The sequence below is a fragment of the Diadema setosum genome, chromosome 2 (genome assembly GCF_964275005.1).
Source record: "Diadema setosum chromosome 2, eeDiaSeto1, whole genome shotgun sequence".
NCBI lineage: Eukaryota > Metazoa > Echinodermata > Echinoidea > Diadematoida > Diadematidae > Diadema > Diadema setosum.
The window spans coordinates 38,071,488-38,089,932 of NC_092686.1; the positions used below are offsets into that span (position 1 = coordinate 38,071,488).

Below are 18,445 nucleotides of genomic sequence, written 5' to 3' on the forward strand. Positions count from 1 at the left end.
CAAAAAGTCAAAAGCTAAAGTCATACCATCTGATATACTTTACAACTTGAAGGAAAAAAAAAACAACAACTGCTGTCTTGTGGTGCTTTGCTCCTCAAAGAGAATGGGATCAGGCATTCTGCACAGGATGTTGTTTGTAGATTCTCCGGAGATGTCGTCTTTGATTGACCACATGAAAACTCCATGCCTCTTTTTTCCCCATTAAGTCATCATCCAGGATGTCTTTTACCTGTCAAAAAAAAAAAAAAAAAAAATTATATACATAATCAACAAATACATATACTGAGTTCATTTTATCAAAATTTTTGAAAGTTTGGAATATTCCTATATACTGAGTGCAGATAAAAGATTGTTCAAAAGGCATGTACATGTCACCTGCAATTGAAATATAGTTGAACATTTTGCTGCATAGATATTCCGTAAACCAAGCAATAAAATACACGAACTACAAATACAGTAGACTCTTAAAAAAAAAATGGAATTTTAGGAAAAAAAAACTGTTACTGTAGACAACAAAAGCATGGGTAGCCATCCCATTTTTAAGAGCTGTGTTTTATCTTACAATCTTTATTCAAAGATATCTAATAATAAAATATTTCCAGTAAGTTTTGAATATAGGATTATAGAAATTTGGAGGAGGCTGCGGGTTAGCGCTATCTTCGAAAGGTAATGTGTAATATTTATTTTTTGCTGCAGACAGCAATTGAGCATCAACACCTCTGCACAATGTTTGCCCTCTTGAATTTCTTTTCTGTTTGATTATTTAGTCATGTATGCAATATTTATAGACTTTGGGAAATAAATACAGAATACTTCTGTACATATTAGCAATGTAGGTTTGTCATAGAAAAATAAAAATTGACCTCCAATCTATCAACCCACCTAGCAACCTAGGATAGGTGTAATTCTTGGTATCGCCAATACCTTAGGTGCCGTGCGGAGAGCAGTGTTTTAGATGCATTATGAGATAGCTTACGGGACAAACTTGACCTAGTTTTGGCTGCACATGCACTCAGATCATGCTTTATCTTTATCCAGGGATATTTTTTGTTGAAGATTTCTTCGCTTTCCATCATGTGACCAGCACATTGAAGCCTTGCAGTAGTGAACCATGACTCTAGTGACCGCAAATCAGTAAAACTTAGAAACTTTCAACTCTTTTCAGCTGAATTTTAACCAAGAAAAAAAGGGATGGCAATGGAAAAGCAGACGATTAACTCCCTTGAATCATATGGGAACTGCGACCTCTACTTAGCGTGAGACAACCAGAAGTGAACAAGGGCGCAAAAGAATCCCACAGTGTATCTGTGACAGAGCTCTTCAGCATGCACAGAAGTTTTTTTTTGCACACTTGCGATACAGAAAATTGATTGCAACATCATGAAAATATCAAAAAAATTCAAAAAGATATCTATGATAAAATCTTCATAATAAAAAAGAATATGCCATAGTGTAAAAAAAAATAAAAATAAATAAAAATGGAGGCCATGGCTTCTATCTTTGAAGGGTAACAATTAATGTTTGTTTTACACTGTAGAAAGCAATTCAATATCTCCAACAAACATCCTACACAAATTGCTCTGCAATCATTAATTCATGTATGCACTATAAATTTATGTGCTTTAAAAATGAATAAGAAATAGTCCTGTAAATAAAAGGAACCTTTTTTTGTCATGGTCTGAAAAAAAAAAATACGCAACCTTAACATATTTAAGAGTGCCAATGTAGCAGCCTTTTTGGCCAAAAGAAAAAAAAAGATTACATAATAAAACGAAAATATGCATTCACACCATATCACTGCAAAGCAGACAGGCTAGGCATGATGAAGGGATGCTCTGGGCACTTGGAAAATCTCCACCACAGGCTGTAGAACAGGGCCATGCAGCTTCTATAAATAAAATGATAATCGTATCAGAAGAAAACCCCAAATAAGCACAGATGTGGCTACATGACAATGGACCAAAATATCATGAAGAGAACAAAATGAAGACTAGTTATGTACCAGTTCTACGACATCTACAAATGAAATATTTACAATACATAATAGCATGGCATTAAAAATATGGAGGCCATGGCTTCTTTGAAAGGTATTACTGTTACTTGTAATGTCTGTTTTCCACTGTAGAAAGAGATTTCATTTCTCCTACACAATTTGCTTAGTGGTCATTAAATCATGTATGCAATACAAATTTACAATCTTCATTGAATAAATACAAAATAGCTCTGTACATAAACACAACATCGCAGAATTTCTGCTAAGTGAAGTTGCGGAACTTCGGTCATGTCATATATTTATTAGAGCAGAAAGATTTGGGGCTGATTTCATCACAGGGATTGTTTTTAGGACACAACACAGGCCAGCAAAGAGCAAACATGGTGGATGGTGCAACAGCTGGAATGAGGCTCTGCACAGACAACTGTCCAGGCCACACAAGACAGGGTGTTATGAACAGATTGTACATTGAGTCAGGGTCGCTTAGCTCCAATGAGCCCTCCCGCAAAATCATAAAAATATGTATACACACCTCACCGTAACACTGGAAAGCAGACAGGCTGGGCACCGACATGATGATCGAAGGGACGCTCTGGTCACTCACTATTGCACTAAAAGGTGCAGAACAGGCCAGCACAGCTTCTCACATAAGTTGGTAGTTGTCTAGTCTACATCAAAACATAGAAATAGAATCTAAATAAATAAATCACATCATGGAAATCATGAGAGAACTGCAAGTAGTGCAATGATGAGTAGACTGAGCTCATGTGGCTGAAGTGAAGGACAACATCAACAACGTTGGAAGTCGAGTTTGCACTTTGGTTGCTTAGGCAGAAATAAATCAAGTCAAATCCCGATGTAAACCTAGTAAATTTTCTTTTGTAACTTGTTTGATCATGGGTGTCTACATACACTAACGTTATCGTGTGGTTACACTTGGGACTCGTGTCACTAGCGACAGGTAGCGTAGCGCTAGCCTGGCTTTCTAAATTCTATATAACACTCGTACAGTGCATCAGCTCACGATGGACAGTCAACCATCTAAAGTACCACTCTTGGCTTAGCTTTCGTTCATTGCTATTCTGTCACTGTCAGTTTGGTTTTATTTTGAGGAAAAAATATTACGAAAAGATGAAAAGAAAGATTATTTGAAGCTGGTAGCAACGAAGAATTTACTGACAAAAAATAACACATGTGGGACTAGGCTCAGTTATCGTCCGTGTAAACTCGAAAACGAGTAGTGAAAGCTAGCATACAGAGAATCTCAAAAGAATTTCTAATAATGCCAGCAGGGCCATTAATCCTAAAACTACGGAAGATTCTACTCTAGAATGCAACATTTACCTTTTGTCAGCGAGAGTCGTAATCACCTCCGTCATATTCAGATCTGAGCAGTCGATGGGTTGCACATACGCAATGCAGACATAACACGGGAAATTTCATGCGAACGATACGCAACCTCGGACAGAACGGCGCGAAACAAGGAGGTAAGCAAGACATGGGAACAATCTGTCTGAGTTACGCGCGTTCAGAACACACGTAACGAAGACCGATTGGCGATTCTGTCCACCGTTCGTGCGTCCCACCTAGCGGAGCGTACCCACTGAACGCACGTAACATACTGGACAGAATTAGAAAAGGAAGCTGAAGCTAGATAACTAAATGTTCTGAAAAGACAGCTATGCTTGTGGCGTGAAACCGAAGGCAGATGTCTAACTTCAGGGTAGTGTCAGCGTTTCTGTGTTAAATCGAACGACACTGGAGTGTCTCAACTAGCAGTTACGTACGTTCGCGGCGTGGACAGAAAATTGAATTTGGTAACTTTGAAGACGGATATTAAATATTTGATTTAATTTTCTGTTGAATTAGTGAAACCTAACTTGAAACTGTCGTCAGCAAAGTGTATTTGACACAAAATAACTGCACTCTGACGCCTGGAAACCAAACGAAATTGAGGCCGAACGTACGTAACTGAAGTAGGACAGAACGCCGACCTTTTCGGTCCAGCTTGCTTTCCACTCTCTCAAAACTCTTGTAATCGTTCAGGGCGAACAAGAAAATGATTTCTCGGTGCGTTGGTGATAAATTTTGAATTATAATCCACCCAGGATGCGTGACTTCTAAGAAAATTTATTTTATACAAGTTGCAATGTATGTCAATTTTTATTTCAAATTTGCACATTATCAATAATATCAAATAAAAACAAACAAACCAGCACATCACAAAAAAATAACAACAGGACTCAACGAGGTTGAATATTTTATTTCACCTTACCACATTTATTCAAGAAATAAAGAAAAAAAGATGATTCAAACAAATATTTTCAAATGAAATTGCTCCATGTCTTGAGTGCATAAAACTACCCATTTACCGTGGAATTGCCCATATGTACTTGTTATATCTTGGCAGTAACTGCCTGGCACTTTATGATTACTGAACCCTTTCAAGATGCTAACAGATTATATGAATGAGACACCATGTTTTCACACGTACTGAAAGTGCTTGATTTGAAACATGGTTGTAATGATGCATTACTGGAATTGTGTTTCAAATTAAGCATTCTTGCCGTGTGAATGCAATCCGGAATCGCAGAGGGTGATTTGAATTGTAATTCCCAGTGTGTTTCAAGTGATGGTCCTGAGGTGTTCTCCAGTCACGTTTTGCCAAAATTAAGGATTTAAACAGTCGGGTGAATGCAATTGACCTTTAATCATGTTTTGGGGGGCAAAGCCTTGGGTGACCTTTCAACCACTTCCTCAGAAAGACCACACTCCTCAAATGCTCACACTGAAGTCAAAATGTGTACTACTTACAACTCAATAGTGGTTGATAGGGAACTCGGAAAGAAGCCAAACCTTCCCTCCTCACTCTGAAATTCAAAACTGCAGAATCCACGAAGCCTTCTTCGGTTGTGTAAACGAATGATGATTTGAGTCATAATTGCAATCCGTTTTGTAGTCCAGCATTAGAATCAAGCACTCTTGATCAAGTGTAAACTAAAAGAAAGGGCAGAGCTGAAAGATAAGGGCTGTTTACACTGATAGTGAGAAATAACATCATGAAAAAGATACAAAATCTTAATGAAACTAAAGTTTCTATTTGCATTTGCACCAAAAGCTACCAGAAACATTCAGTTTCAAAAAAAAATATGGCAGATCAGGATGAATGGCTTTGTAGCTGAACTCCCTGCATAGAGTTTGATGATTTGTAATGGGAACTGTAACTTAACTTTAGTCGAGCAGACTTTCGGGGCAGTCTGCTCACTCAGCAGCAAATGACATTGCATATGGCAGCTGTGTTGCAAACTCCTTGGCTTGTCAATCAGAGATACTATATAAATGATTGTATATTTTCTTGCATGAACCATAGATATGTATGTATCCAAAGGATAGGCCCTTTGTGTGAAGAAATTAATCTTTTGTTAAGATGGGTTCCTCCTCCACAAAAAGGTTCAAAGGTCAAACCCTTCAACACAAACACGTGCCCAAAATTGAATTGGCTGAAATTATTCGAAAATGCTTTATGAACATGATAGGTCAAGCAAAGCATGATTTTTAGAATATGATGACAGTGGGCATGATCATAGTTTATTTTCACATGTACAAATGTTCCTTCAGTAGTGTCAAATGCATGCATATGCAGAGGCAGTAATAGCTACATTGTAAATGTGTGTGTGCGGCAACGTGTGACCAGTTAAAATGAACAAATAGCTCTCTAACGAAGAGAATGCAGAATTTTCTCTACCCACTCTAAAGACGTGATTTACTTGTGTGTGCATACTCTCAGGTTTCATATAACTGTGTTTCCACTCCAGTCTTGTAAATATATGGCACAGATTGTCAATAAACAGTGTATTTGTCTTCTCATATTTCTACTGCAGGGATATCAAGTCCATCGGCTCATCCCCCTCTTCCAAAGAAGCCATCTCTGGCACCTAAGCCGAAAGGAATCGCTTCACCTTCCACAGGGAACAACAACGTGCAAGATACAGCAGACAGTGTGTTAGACAATTCTCCGGCTGCTCCTGCAGTGCCAGCTTCGGAACCACAGCCACCGAGCAGGCAAGTCCCGAGTTCCGATGGCAGCATCAACCGACCAACTCCAAAGCCCCGAAAGACCATTATCAAGAGTAGTGCCGGGCCTGCCGAGCGGTCTCCCAGCCCACGACCACGAGTGCCACCCAAGAGGATTTTATCCACACAAAGCTCAGATGAGAATAGGTTGGATGAACCCCATGTGCCAACATCCAATGGAACGAGTCATGAGAACAAGGCTGCGAATGGTGTTGCTCCTGTGCCCAGAGAGAGACCAAATGTTCCAGTTAGAAGATTAACCCTTGGATCAAGCCTTGATCTTCCCCCTGCAGCCCCTCACAGGACTTCACCAGGACGTTCACCTGTCCGTTCCAACTCTTCTGTTTCCGACTCTCGCCCCAAGAATGACTCAGTCACTTGTGACAGAGATGAGAAAGCTGACATCACAGTGCATGGAACATCAAATACGTCTGAATTGCAAAATGTAACACAGACTTCAGAACCCTTGTGTAATGGACCAGCATCAGCTTCAAAATCTGATACAAACACTGCACAGTCCACCACCCCAAACCAGAGACCAAAACCCAGTGTCAGCCCCAAGAAGCCAAGTCTTGCAAGTTTGCAGAAGTCACATGCAACAACTCCAAAAAATTCAGATAGGTCCATCTCTTCACAGTCACCAGAACACTTAAAAAAGCCGGCGCCCCTTCGCCCAGCCTTGCCACCAAAGAGACACTCAGCGATGGCCGGTTCATCTGGCTCATTGTCCAGAGTTGCCATCAAAGGAAAGCCAAGAAAGCAGCAAAGTGCAGAATCCGCATTGTCGTCAGATCAGCCGGAATTGAATGGAAATAGGTCCACAGAACTTCCAGACCTTGTGCCTTCAGACACCTCCACGAATAGTCCCTCGAACTCGAGCGAAAAATCTGAGAAGCAAAGTACTCCATCATCAAGTGACTCTCTGTATGGGAATACTGATTCAGTTTCACGAAATGAATCCATGCCTAAAACCCCCACAGTCCTTCCAAGGAAACCAGCACCTCAGAGGGAATTTGGTCCTGTGGCACCACCAAGGAGGGTGAAAAGCATGTCAGAAAGTGACCCAATATCTGAGCCACCAGTAGAAAAAACCAAGGATTATGGAAATGACAAACTTGTTCACTCTGCAGAAGCCAAAGACACTGGAAGTGCAGGGGACAGATCTCCAGATAGATCAGAGAGTGTTATGAATCGTGTACAACAAGAGCTAGATATTGATTTAGAGGAGAAGAAGAGCTCATTAAAAAGAAATAGGAAGGCGATCAAGTCATCTGATCAGTTAGCACTAGGTAATGCAAGGTCCATTAAGGATTCGCTGGCAAGTGGGGGCCAGGGAAAGCCCAAGCCAGCAAGACCTCCACCGCCTAGTAAGGCACCTGGGTTGACCCACCAAACATCTGTCCAAGCGCCACCCCCAAGACCAAAGCCAATCAGAGCTAAGACAATAAACTCTACCTCTCCTAGTCAAGAGAAGAAGTTGCCTTCGGGGCAAAGTGATGAAATCAGCACCAAGTTGAATCAGATTTTGAGCAAACCTGACAGGGATGAAAGTGACCTTGACCACTCAGATTGGGAAATTGTGGATTTGCCATCTGCACCAAAGGGCAGTACTGAGGGTGTCACCGGTGCTGAGCACACCTCAGAGACAGAAAAGGAAGTTACCAGTGAAATAACTCAAGACCTTAATAGGCAGAGATCAAGTAATGAAGAAGAAAGTACAAAAGAGACAGAAAAGATGCCATTGATTGCCAAGGAGAAGGATGAAAGAGAACCCCAGAGTGAACCAGCTCAGGGTCTAGAAGATTCCAAATCACCTCCGACAGAAAAAGTTGAAGGAGAAGCAGTTTCTCAACTCATTCGATTGAGAAAAACAAGGCCACCCGTGACTGAAAAGCCAGGAAAGCGACCAACAAACAGACATTCCGTGGAAGGCATCCCTGATTCCACTTCTCAAGCCAGCACTACCTCCATAAATGGACCAGATGGAAACACCAGTCCTGTTCCTCCTTCCTCTCCAGTGCCCAATGGACGCCCCCTAAGTCAGGGAAGTCCCGTCAATGGAAGGTCCCCAAACTCATCTCCAAAGAAAACGTTGCGGGATAAGGGCAGAGGAACATCTCCGAAAAGACCAAGCTGTCCCCCACCGCCTCCACCGGGTGCTCCTCCATCCCCAAAGCCCACCAAAATTACACCACAAATCCAGGTGCAGTCTCCTGCATCCCAGCCCAACTCCCCGACACTGACCAGGCCCAAATCAGTGCAGTCAACACCAACACCAAAGAGGCCGGCACCACCGCGGCCGAATGCTCCACCATCCAAACCCTCATGTGCAGTGTCCACAACCCCCATAACTTCAGGGAGCACTGATGCTATTAAAAATGCTCATGCAAAGACTGCTGATGAAGAAGGTGAAGCCAACATCTACACTGAAGCAAACTCACCTGGTCGGCCTGAGGAAGACGAAGAGTCGGATGGGGACAGGGATCATGATTATGAACTCATTCCAGGCAAGCAAACCTTGGAGAGGAACATGAAACCTCCAACGTGCAATAGTGAAGAAACGGTGCAAACAAACTCGAATAGGGCCAGCGGCTACATCGATGATGGCCTTTATCTGGAGCCCATCAAGAATGATGAGGCAGAGAAAGATAATGACTATGTTTATCCAGAGTTTATACCTTCGGTTGCTTCTAACAACATTCCATCTCCAGCTCCGTCTCCTCCACCCCCTCCCCCTCCTAACCCAGAGCTGGATCAAGTCTTCTTACGCCCTGTTGTGACAAAGACTCGCCGCTCCTCCGTTAACCACCCCAAGAGAAAGGCCCCCCAGAAGCCTCGGCGGTCACACAGCATCCAGTCGGATTCTTCAGCTGACAACCACAGCTACATGGATATACCAAGGGGTGTTGAAGGCGCTGGAGACAGGTAAGAGCATGTATCCTTGTAAGTATCTCCATATTCATTTCTCATGGGTGCTGTTTTTTTTGGGTTTTTTTTCAAAAGATTGAGCTGAGTTGTGTGTTGTCATTGTCAGACAACTTGATCGAACAACTTCTGTTTTTCTTTTTGTAAAACTGCAGTCTATGATCATACGAGCAGTTAGCACTTTCAGGAGAAGGAGTATGTCTTAACCTTTGCTTTCTTCCACTGGAGAACATTCATTTTGCTAAATATGATTTCAGCATTCACTGATGCATACACAGTTCAATGAATATGATAATTTGGAATATGATTGTTTGGAAAAAAATCATTATACAGTGGTGCAAGTCATCATATGCAATGTAACTGTGTTAACCTGTGGTAGTAACTAATTTGAAAAACATCATAAAGAGATGAGAGATGAGAGAGAGAGGGATTGGGCAAAAAAGAAAGAAAGAAAGATGAAATTTATTGCCACTCATGTAAACTCAGTATTACATACTTTTGTGTGCTTTGTCTTGGCCAATCTACTATTGATGTGAAACAACTCCAAAAATCACACCTCTCTCCATTACATTTGTTACTTGCCATTTTGAGTAATTACACTGCACTTCATTGGCAATTTGCAAAATGTTATGCATATCATCTTAATTCATCCCATTTTGTCAGTTTCTGTTTATCAAATCAAGCTGCTTGTGAACAAATATATTATTACAGCGGCATGAGTAACAATTTGCAATGATATACATGTTATCTTCATTCATCCAGGCTACTTTGTAAAGTGGCTGTTAATTGAATCAAGCCACTTGTGAACATACAGCTACATGTCAACATCATTCTTTGATGATTTTGTTTCTGACATTCGGTTTGGAAATAAAACGTATCAATTCTAAAGAAGCAAAGAAAATGTAGAGCTGCATGCTAATCCACTGAAGAGCATCTTTGAAACATAGATTAGAAAGACACAGTTTTGTCTGTTGTATTTCTTATTTCATGGCTGTATGGTTTGGTTCTGGAAAATGTTGGAAGTAAATAGAAAAGTTTCATCGACAAATGAAAAGATGCCTTTTTTTTCAGTACCACTTTTTTTTTTTTTCAGTACCACTTTTTACTTCAGGTGATTTCTGCAAATTGTTCCAGGGCAAATGTTGAGTGCTAATTCCCAATATCATCATACAATGTGGGAATTTAGTGTAACTCACGATATTAGTATCATTTTGTCTGTTGTATTTCTTATTTCATGGCTGTATGGTTTGGTTCTGGAAAATGTTGGAAGTAAATAGAAAAGTTTCATCGACAAATGAAAAGATGCCTTTTTTTTTCAGTACCACTTTTTTTTTTTTTTTCAGTACCACTTTTTACTTCAGGTGATTTCTGCAAATTGTTCCAGGGCAAATGTTGAGTGCTAATTCCCAATATCATCATACAATGTGGGAATTTAGTGTAACTCACGATATTAGTATCATAATGCACGTGATGTATTTAAACTTTAATTTTGCATCGGCAATATGCTTTGTGTGTGTGACTTTCCAACTTTTAAGAATGGACTTGAAGATTTTTCAGTCATTTCCATCAACGTCTGAAGAAGCGGAGATAATTTTCAAACTTCGAATCAGTCTCAACAGAGTACCTCCCAGACCTCTCTCTGTACTGATGCAGATTTCTTATTGCTCCCATGTGCTGAAAGAGCCTGGAATGAGTCTTTGTTGTGTTCATTGCATTCATACTTGCTTGGATTCATCTCGTGTGACTTAAAATGTACATGAATAATAAGTTGCAGCCACTTGTCATGCAAATGACTCTTAAAGGACAAGTCCACCTTCGTAGACATGTGGATTGAGTGAATGCAACAATATTAGTAGAACACATCAGTGAGAGTTTGAGTGATTTGAGGAAAATTGGACAACCCATTCAAAAGTTATGAATTTTTGAAGTTTCTGCTCAGTCACTGCTGAATGAGAAGACTATTACAGCTTGTGATGTCACGTGTACAATGACATAAAGAAAACATAAAGAAAATTCAACATATTTTCACTTTTCTCGCATAATAAAGTTACGCTTGACTTGCCTCTTTCAGAAAGCAGGGGGAATAATATTATCCGTAGCATACATAAATGGACAAGTCGAGGAAATATGCACTTTTTAAAAAAATAAAAATATGTAAAATTTTCTTTATATTTTTATATTTTCTTTGTATTGTACGCATGTGACATCATACACTGCAGTAGTCTTCTCATCCAGCAGTGACTGAGCAGACACTTTAAAAATTCATAACTTGTGAAAGGGCCGTCCGATATTCCCCAAACTTTCACTGATGTGTTCTAATAATATTGCTGCATTCACTCATTCCACATGTATATGAAGGTGAACTTGTCCTTTAAAGAACTGAGCAAAGATATATATGAATGGATGAATAAATGAGCAGGTGAGTGAATGATTTAGTGAGTGAGTCTGTATTAATAAATAAATGAGTGAATGAATGAGTGAATGAATGAATGAATGAATGAATGAATGAATGAATGAATGAATGAATGAATGAATGAATGAATGAATGAGTGAGCGAATGAACTTATGAATGATCTCAACAAGATTGAGAAATGTTGCATGTTGTTTTCATTATGATTGCAGAAACCTCACTTTGGCATCGAGGGATTAATGGTAACAGTAACCAAAATGAAAATGGGATCAAAATTTATTGTATCAGAAAGATATATACTTGGTGATATTCTGCAGTGTGTTTGTGGAATTTCAGAAAAGGTCTGGACTTTCAGAGTGATCTGTCATCATGCCATTGGATTTCATTTATCAAGCAGAATTTCCCCCACAAATTTATTCAGAAGTAATAAGGAACTTGGAACCATGGGTGAGGTTGTAGGTTTTTTTATGTGTTTGCCATGAAGTTTTTCCAGATTGAGGCATTCTTTTTTTTTTTTTTTTTTTGTAGGGGGGGGGGGGAGATGAATGTCAAAAGGACACTGAGAATATAAATTTCTGCTAAATGTAGGATTATTTCTTATTCCATTTCCAATTATCTCACATGGAATGGCACGTACCTCATTCTCAGCATGAAGTTCTGTTTGTATGTGGACATGGAGGATACCATATGCACAGAGTACCCTACCGCGTGATTGAATGTTGTGGTATGATTCACCTGCAACTTTGTCATTTTCTTTTAGCATATAGTTTTATAGATATGTGGTGTCAGATTTATATCTCAGAAGGGAGTGTTTGCAGGTGTGAAACTTGCATATTTGATGTAAGAGTTGGTACCATTGTCCAAATCAGATGAGTCAGAAACTAATTTGTTGATGATCTTCACTCCCCACCATGCGTGCTCCACGATCCGCGCTTCAATCAATCACAGAAACCAAAAGTGGCCTTTATCTTCCAGCATGCTCTGTTGGAGATAGAAAGTGGAAAGAGTTTATGATTTCCTCTGCAGAGGCTCCATATTTCTTCAGCCAGCCGCAATGTACATGGTGTAGGTTTATTAACCGGTCTGCTATATTACGTGGGTTTGTGTGTGTGCATGTGTAGTAGCTGCGTGCTGCGATGTCATTTTTTCTTGATTAACCACCAGTTACATTAAGTATCTCGTGTAACTGTTCCATTCAGCTGTTACGCTTTTTACCCCTTGAGTTCTGGATGTTTGTACGTGTGGCATACATTTGGCTGTTAGAGGGAGTTTGCCACTTTCAGGACTCAGACTAAGGCAGGTACAAATTTTATATCTTTCTGTGATAATGTCAGAGTTTAATCAATTTGCATGGGAATAATGAATCATTCACCTATAAAAGGAAATGATTTACCCCCAAGAGCATTTATTGTGTGCTGGCACAGTCCTATCCTAGTCCATTTACAAAAACAGTAGGAATTGAATAGAGTAATCAGTTTATTTTGTTCATAAATGCATGGAGATTTGATAATTCACAGACCACTGATGAAGTAGAGGACTTTGTTTGTTCCATGTGTCTCTGCCACAGCACTCTAAACAGAGTCACAATAGAATCTTGAGGTAAATTACAATTGGTGTACCTTGTAAAATTTAGTCAGAAGAGTAACACCATTGCTGTAAGTTTGATGTATCAATGAGGCAAATTTGAAAGCAATTTTTTTTTCGTAAACCAATTCTTTGGTGAACTTTGAACCGTAATTATGACAATTGTAAGACAATGGTGTGCCTAAAGTTTGGGAATTGAATGCATGAGTTTAAAAAATGTCATCATGGGTGCTTGCATTGGTGAAACCATCATCTTGGGTGTTTCTCACATTCTGTAGAGTTTTGTCAGAAGCTGCAAGGCAGCTCTACCCATACTTTCTTTGAAAAATACTGAACAAAAGAAAAAAAAACCTCAGAAGTGCCTTAGAAAAAAAAAAAAGGATATGCCAGTCTGTTGTATTGTTTTGTAAGTGCATATGCCAGCTGATGACTGATAATTCTGGTTATTTGACATATCAGTCCTCCAAAATAATCGTGCAACATTACTTCTTGTGCTTGTTTGGAGATCCTGCACACCCCACTATATAATAATGCACAGCATCCAACTTACTAAACCAGTAACCCAGAAAAATATTATCCATAATATTATGATAAGTGTATGGTTAACCAGCTTTTATGTTCATCATTTAGCCCTGAAGAGGACAATCTGCTAGGATCGGAAGCTCAGGCCCCCTTTTGACTCAATAGCCTAGAAAGTTACAATTGCCAGGAAACCACAAGGGTTTGGGGTTTTTTTACAATACAAATGGACCTATCCATGACAATTCAATATTTTGTTATTTTGTTCCCTCAGAAAAGGAGAGGTTTGCTCAATATTTAGTAAAAATGTTTGCGACGATGTTTGCTGTGGGATCTCTGTAGTGATCAAATTAGTTTCTGAACTCCACAAAATGGAAATTCTTCCCAGATAAAGGCAACTTGTGAATCCACTCAGTCAAAGCTTGCCAAGTGAAGATGTGGGGACCAGTAGCATCATTCCAATGGCAATTCTGTTTGTGCTTATGAACTTGGATTGTGGTGAGGTTATGGTCATTTTTATTTGAATCCCGTTCCAGGTGTTCCAATTACAAACTTCCTACTCATGACCAATGTGCAGTGGATGAATGGTAAGATAGGGTGATACAAACCCATAATTTCTGGTGGCCCAGGTAACTAAAACTCACTGAGGGGCCAGTAAAATGAATGGTTATTGCTTGTGAAATGCATAGGGCATTTGCAGAATGCCCGTATATCTGGTTGACAAGTCGGATTTTTATTTTTTTCTAAGCTCGGGTTGAATGTCTTAACTCTTTATGTGCTCAGTTCGCACGTCCGACTCAGTCGACGGCGTGCCAACTTTGCATATTCTGCTCAAACGCACAAACCCGCCCAACCGATCGATAAATCGCCAAATGCCGCAGTATGATGAAAGCATTTTCTCGCGCTTTCGTTCCTCTCATATATACTAGCAGCTTGCATTTTATGTTGTGATAGACTAACAAGTGGTGTTCCCTACTGGATTTAGGTGTAAATTCTAAGTTTCTGTCGCTATTTTGTATGCAATAGTCATGCCTTTACAGTAATTTAGCTACTGTAAATCATGATATATTAGGGGGATGAATTTTTCGCGAATTGGAGCCGACGGCCTTTTTTGCGGCATGAAATTGTCGCGAACTGCCACTGGCATTCAGTGTATAGGCCTATAGTGTAGTTTTACAGTAATTTAGCTACTGTAAATCATGATATATTAGGGGGATGAATTTTTCGCGAATTGGAGCCGACGGCCTTTTTTGCGGCATGAAATTGTCGCGAACTGCCACTGGCATTCAGTGTATAGGCCTATAGTGTAGACAAGAACTTTCGTGTGCATTTTGATTTCGCGAATCTTGGCACGTGAAATTCGCGAAATAAAAATGCACACGAACATTCCTTGTTTTACAGTATATGAGTCATTTGAAAGAAAAACAATCATAGATTTGTGATACGCATTACATCCATGCAAGGCTTGGCATTTTCTCTACAACTTTACTCACTATATGTCCAGCTGAACAAAAATCTGTAGAAGTAACAGATTTGAAAAACAGAATGTTTTCTGTAAGCATGACATTGTTGGTGTCTCAGAATAATGTGGCACATAGGGGTTTCCACCATGGCACATAAAAAGGTGAGAGATCAATAGGGCCCATTTGTGTTACCTAGCACATACTTAAAGATAATAAAAAGTTTTGGTACCTCAAAAGTTTCCCTGAATTTCCGTGTTTCAGGTTAAAGTACCTTTCAAATAACTAACACTGTGAGACTTACTCGCCCCAAAGTGCTCTCATTTCTTAGTAATCATGCAATTAACTGTGACCAGCAGGCCCATACGCATAGCGTATTGGAGCTTCGCATTGTAGCATTCAGGATCATGACAGATTTAGTATTGCGGGTAAATATCAACTTAAAATCCAAAAAATTCTTCAATTTGAAGACTTACTAATTAAGTTGAAGTCTTGAAAACAGGCTTCGGACAACATTTGGTTCTGCCAATAGTCCCTTTCTGTTCGAATTGATGACTGAATGTGACTCTGTCGAGAGGACCTTGGGAGAGCTACATACACTGATTACTACGGCCAGCGCATACGCACACATCACATGCGAACAAATTTCAAATCCACGAACGGATAAGATGTTTGTGTGCGCATGCGCTGGCCGTTAGCATTCAGCGTAGCTCTCCCAAGGTCCTCTCGACCGAGTCACATTCAGTCATCAATTCGAACAGAAAGGGACTATTGGCAGAACCAAACGTTGCGCGAAGCCTGTTTTCAAGACTTCAACTTATTGGTAAGTCTTCAAATTGAAGAATTTTTTGGATTTTAAGTTGATATTTACCCGCGATACTAAATCTGTTCATGATCCTGTAAGCTACATTGCGAAGCCCCATAACGCTATGTGTATGGGGCTGCTGGTCGCAGTTAGCTACTCGGTATGCGTATGGGGCTGCACGCTGCTGGTCGCAGTTATCATGCAATAATGGTTTCGCACAATACGTGTACTACCTCGCCGCCGTACGGCGGCGGCTCTGGTACGAAACCATTATTGCATGATTACTAAGACATGAGAGCACTTTGGGGCGAGTAAGTCTCACAGTGTTAGTTATATGAAAGGTACTTTAACCTGAAACACAAACTAAGACAAGGAAATTCAGGGAAACTTTTGAGGTAATACCAAAACTTTATATTATCTTTAAGAGAAACCATCTTTCTGCTGTAGGTAGTACTGTGCTACTCGCTGTTGATCATTTTCCTTTTCTCTATAGGGCCTATATGTTCTGCACCAGTCCTAGGCATTGAACACTGTGTAGTTAGAATTTCAGTATGATTTAAGAATGTCTTGATGGGTAAGTTAATATATGCATAAACATTGGCAAGATATACATGTAAAAAGGAAATTTGGTTATGGATTCCAGAAAAAAAAAAAGTGTTAGAAATCAGTGAGAGGTGTATAGGACTAAAGGAAAGATTCCTCCCATTTGAAGAAGAAATGTGGTGGGGGAAGCCAGAGAAATAAAATGGCTGCCTCACAGATATCTACCATGTACCTCGCCTACCTACAGCCTGCTAGGCCCCTTTACAAGAACGACTATGCCTAATGCACTCCCTGTATAAGAAGGGAGGTGGAAAGCCTGCTGTCTGAGCATTACAGCCTGCCAGCTTTATTTTTTCCCCTCATCTTACCATCCTGCCCCATTTGCCATTTCAGTGTCTTATGTAATATTACATAACCGGGCAGTGCTAATCCCCCCACTAAGTCATTGCTGAAGTTAGCACATACACACACTCACACACAGATATACACACACCTGGACTCGTCGCATATGCAATAGGGTTTGATAGCGATCTCTTTTGCATATGGAATGGGGGTGTGGAAGTTTGCTTTGTGGCTTGTACAAAATACTCTGGGCCTGTGGAGGGAGAGGGACCTGAGAGAGGGAAACCCAGGCAGAGAAGGTGACAGAGATAAGAACAGAAAATGGAGCTCCATAGGGTGGCAAGCTGGAGGAAGAAGAAGAGAAAATATGCTGAAATTTGCATACAAGTGCTCTGGTAGTAGAGTGAGTGGTGGGGGAGGCTGGTGTGCTGGTGCTGGTGCAGAGTTCCCCTGTGAAATGCAGTACTTGGACCACAGTCTGCTCAGAGCCACAGGGTAGTGAAGGTTGGGCCCTGGCTGACATACCATCACTTCCTGCTCTGCTTGTGCTGGGCCCAGCACCAGCACCCGACCATAGCCATGTGTGCCACCAATGTGCTGGACTAGCTAGCTGCAGTAGCAGTAGCATCTGCTGGAACACGAGGAATCTAAGCCCTGTCCCTTTTGTTACTCGTGCCGCCACGCTCGTCAAATGCTTGGCGCTCCAAGCCATTCTGCTCGGCAACATTCGCTCTTTGATATGGCCCCCGAATCAGGTAAATTTATCATTCTTGCTTGCTGTCTTTGTACATATTGGGAGCAAGACATAGTAGGTGACCCGGACCATGTGCTTTAGAGAGAGAGAGAGAGAGTGTGCATGTGTGTATGTGTGTGTGTGTGTGTGTGTGTGTGTGTGTGTGTGTGACAGGAAGTATGACATTTCGTGATGTTTGGTGAATTTTTTTTTTTTGGGGGGGGGCTGCTGGTGAGGGCAGAGAATGATCCTTATGTCATATTTGCCTTTATGATTTATCCTTTCATGATCTTTTTAATAGCTTTTCCTTGAGAATATAATGTAGATGTGATAGTTAGGTGTGTGTGTGTGTGTGCGTGTGTGTGTGTGTGTATGTGTGTATGTATGTATGTATGTATGTATGTATGCACAAATGTATGAATGAAAGAAAACATTGGTCAATTTCTGCGCTTCCATTTTAGTGGTGACTATTATGCCACTGCATTACTTTTCAAAAGATAACGAAGATGCTCTTGGTCCAATATGTGTTGTAGTTGCCCCCCATGTTCTTGTGTGCCGAATTAAACATGTCCTGACTTTTACCCAACATCCACTTGAACATGATGAATTACAATGTAAGTTGCATGGAATGGTCGAGTATTTACAGTAGACAGAGCAAGGTATTATATGTAGTCACTAAGTCTCTGTGAGTGGAATATGAAGACATACACTGTAATTAAAAGATGTTCAGAATGTATTCTACTTAAGATTGTCTTTGGAATTTGATATTAACTTGAAGCAGAAAATGGGCAGCAAAATGAGAAAATAATATCCTTTAATTCAGGAAGGTTAGATAAAGATTAAAAAAAAACCTCCACAGAAACTGAAAGACAAAAGATGAAGAAATACAGTGTAAGAACCATATCATAGCAATGTGAATGTGATAATCTAGCCCTTGTACTTTACACGTAGAACTGGCCAAAATGTGACTTTTTATATTTAGAATTCTCTCCCAATTTGCCAAAATAATTGCCTGCTGGATGGAAACAGTGTCTTGTTTTTGAGAAATACAATTTCC

The 18,445-nt window shown here is 40.2% G+C and overlaps 1 protein-coding gene and 1 long non-coding RNA gene across 2 annotated transcripts in view; one reads left to right on the forward strand and one right to left on the reverse strand.

Moving 5' to 3' along the window:
• The window catches only part of LOC140244826 (uncharacterized), a 125,494-nt gene extending 116,498 nt beyond the window's left edge, over window positions 1-8,996 (forward strand). The window contains exons 3-4 of the mRNA XM_072324442.1: window positions 5,875-7,250; window positions 7,296-8,996. Of these exons, the coding sequence (XP_072180543.1) occupies window positions 5,875-7,250; window positions 7,296-8,996 (3,077 nt within the window). The remainder of the gene's footprint in view (window positions 1-5,874; window positions 7,251-7,295) is intronic.
• LOC140242446 (uncharacterized) lies at window positions 106-4,100 on the reverse strand. Its single transcript, XR_011902137.1, has 4 exons — window positions 3,338-4,100; window positions 2,526-2,661; window positions 1,791-1,888; window positions 106-229 (listed from the first exon to the last, which is right to left on the reverse strand). It is a non-coding gene; the product is annotated as an uncharacterized lncRNA (long non-coding RNA).
• Window positions 8,997-18,445: the final 9,449 nt, after the last annotated feature.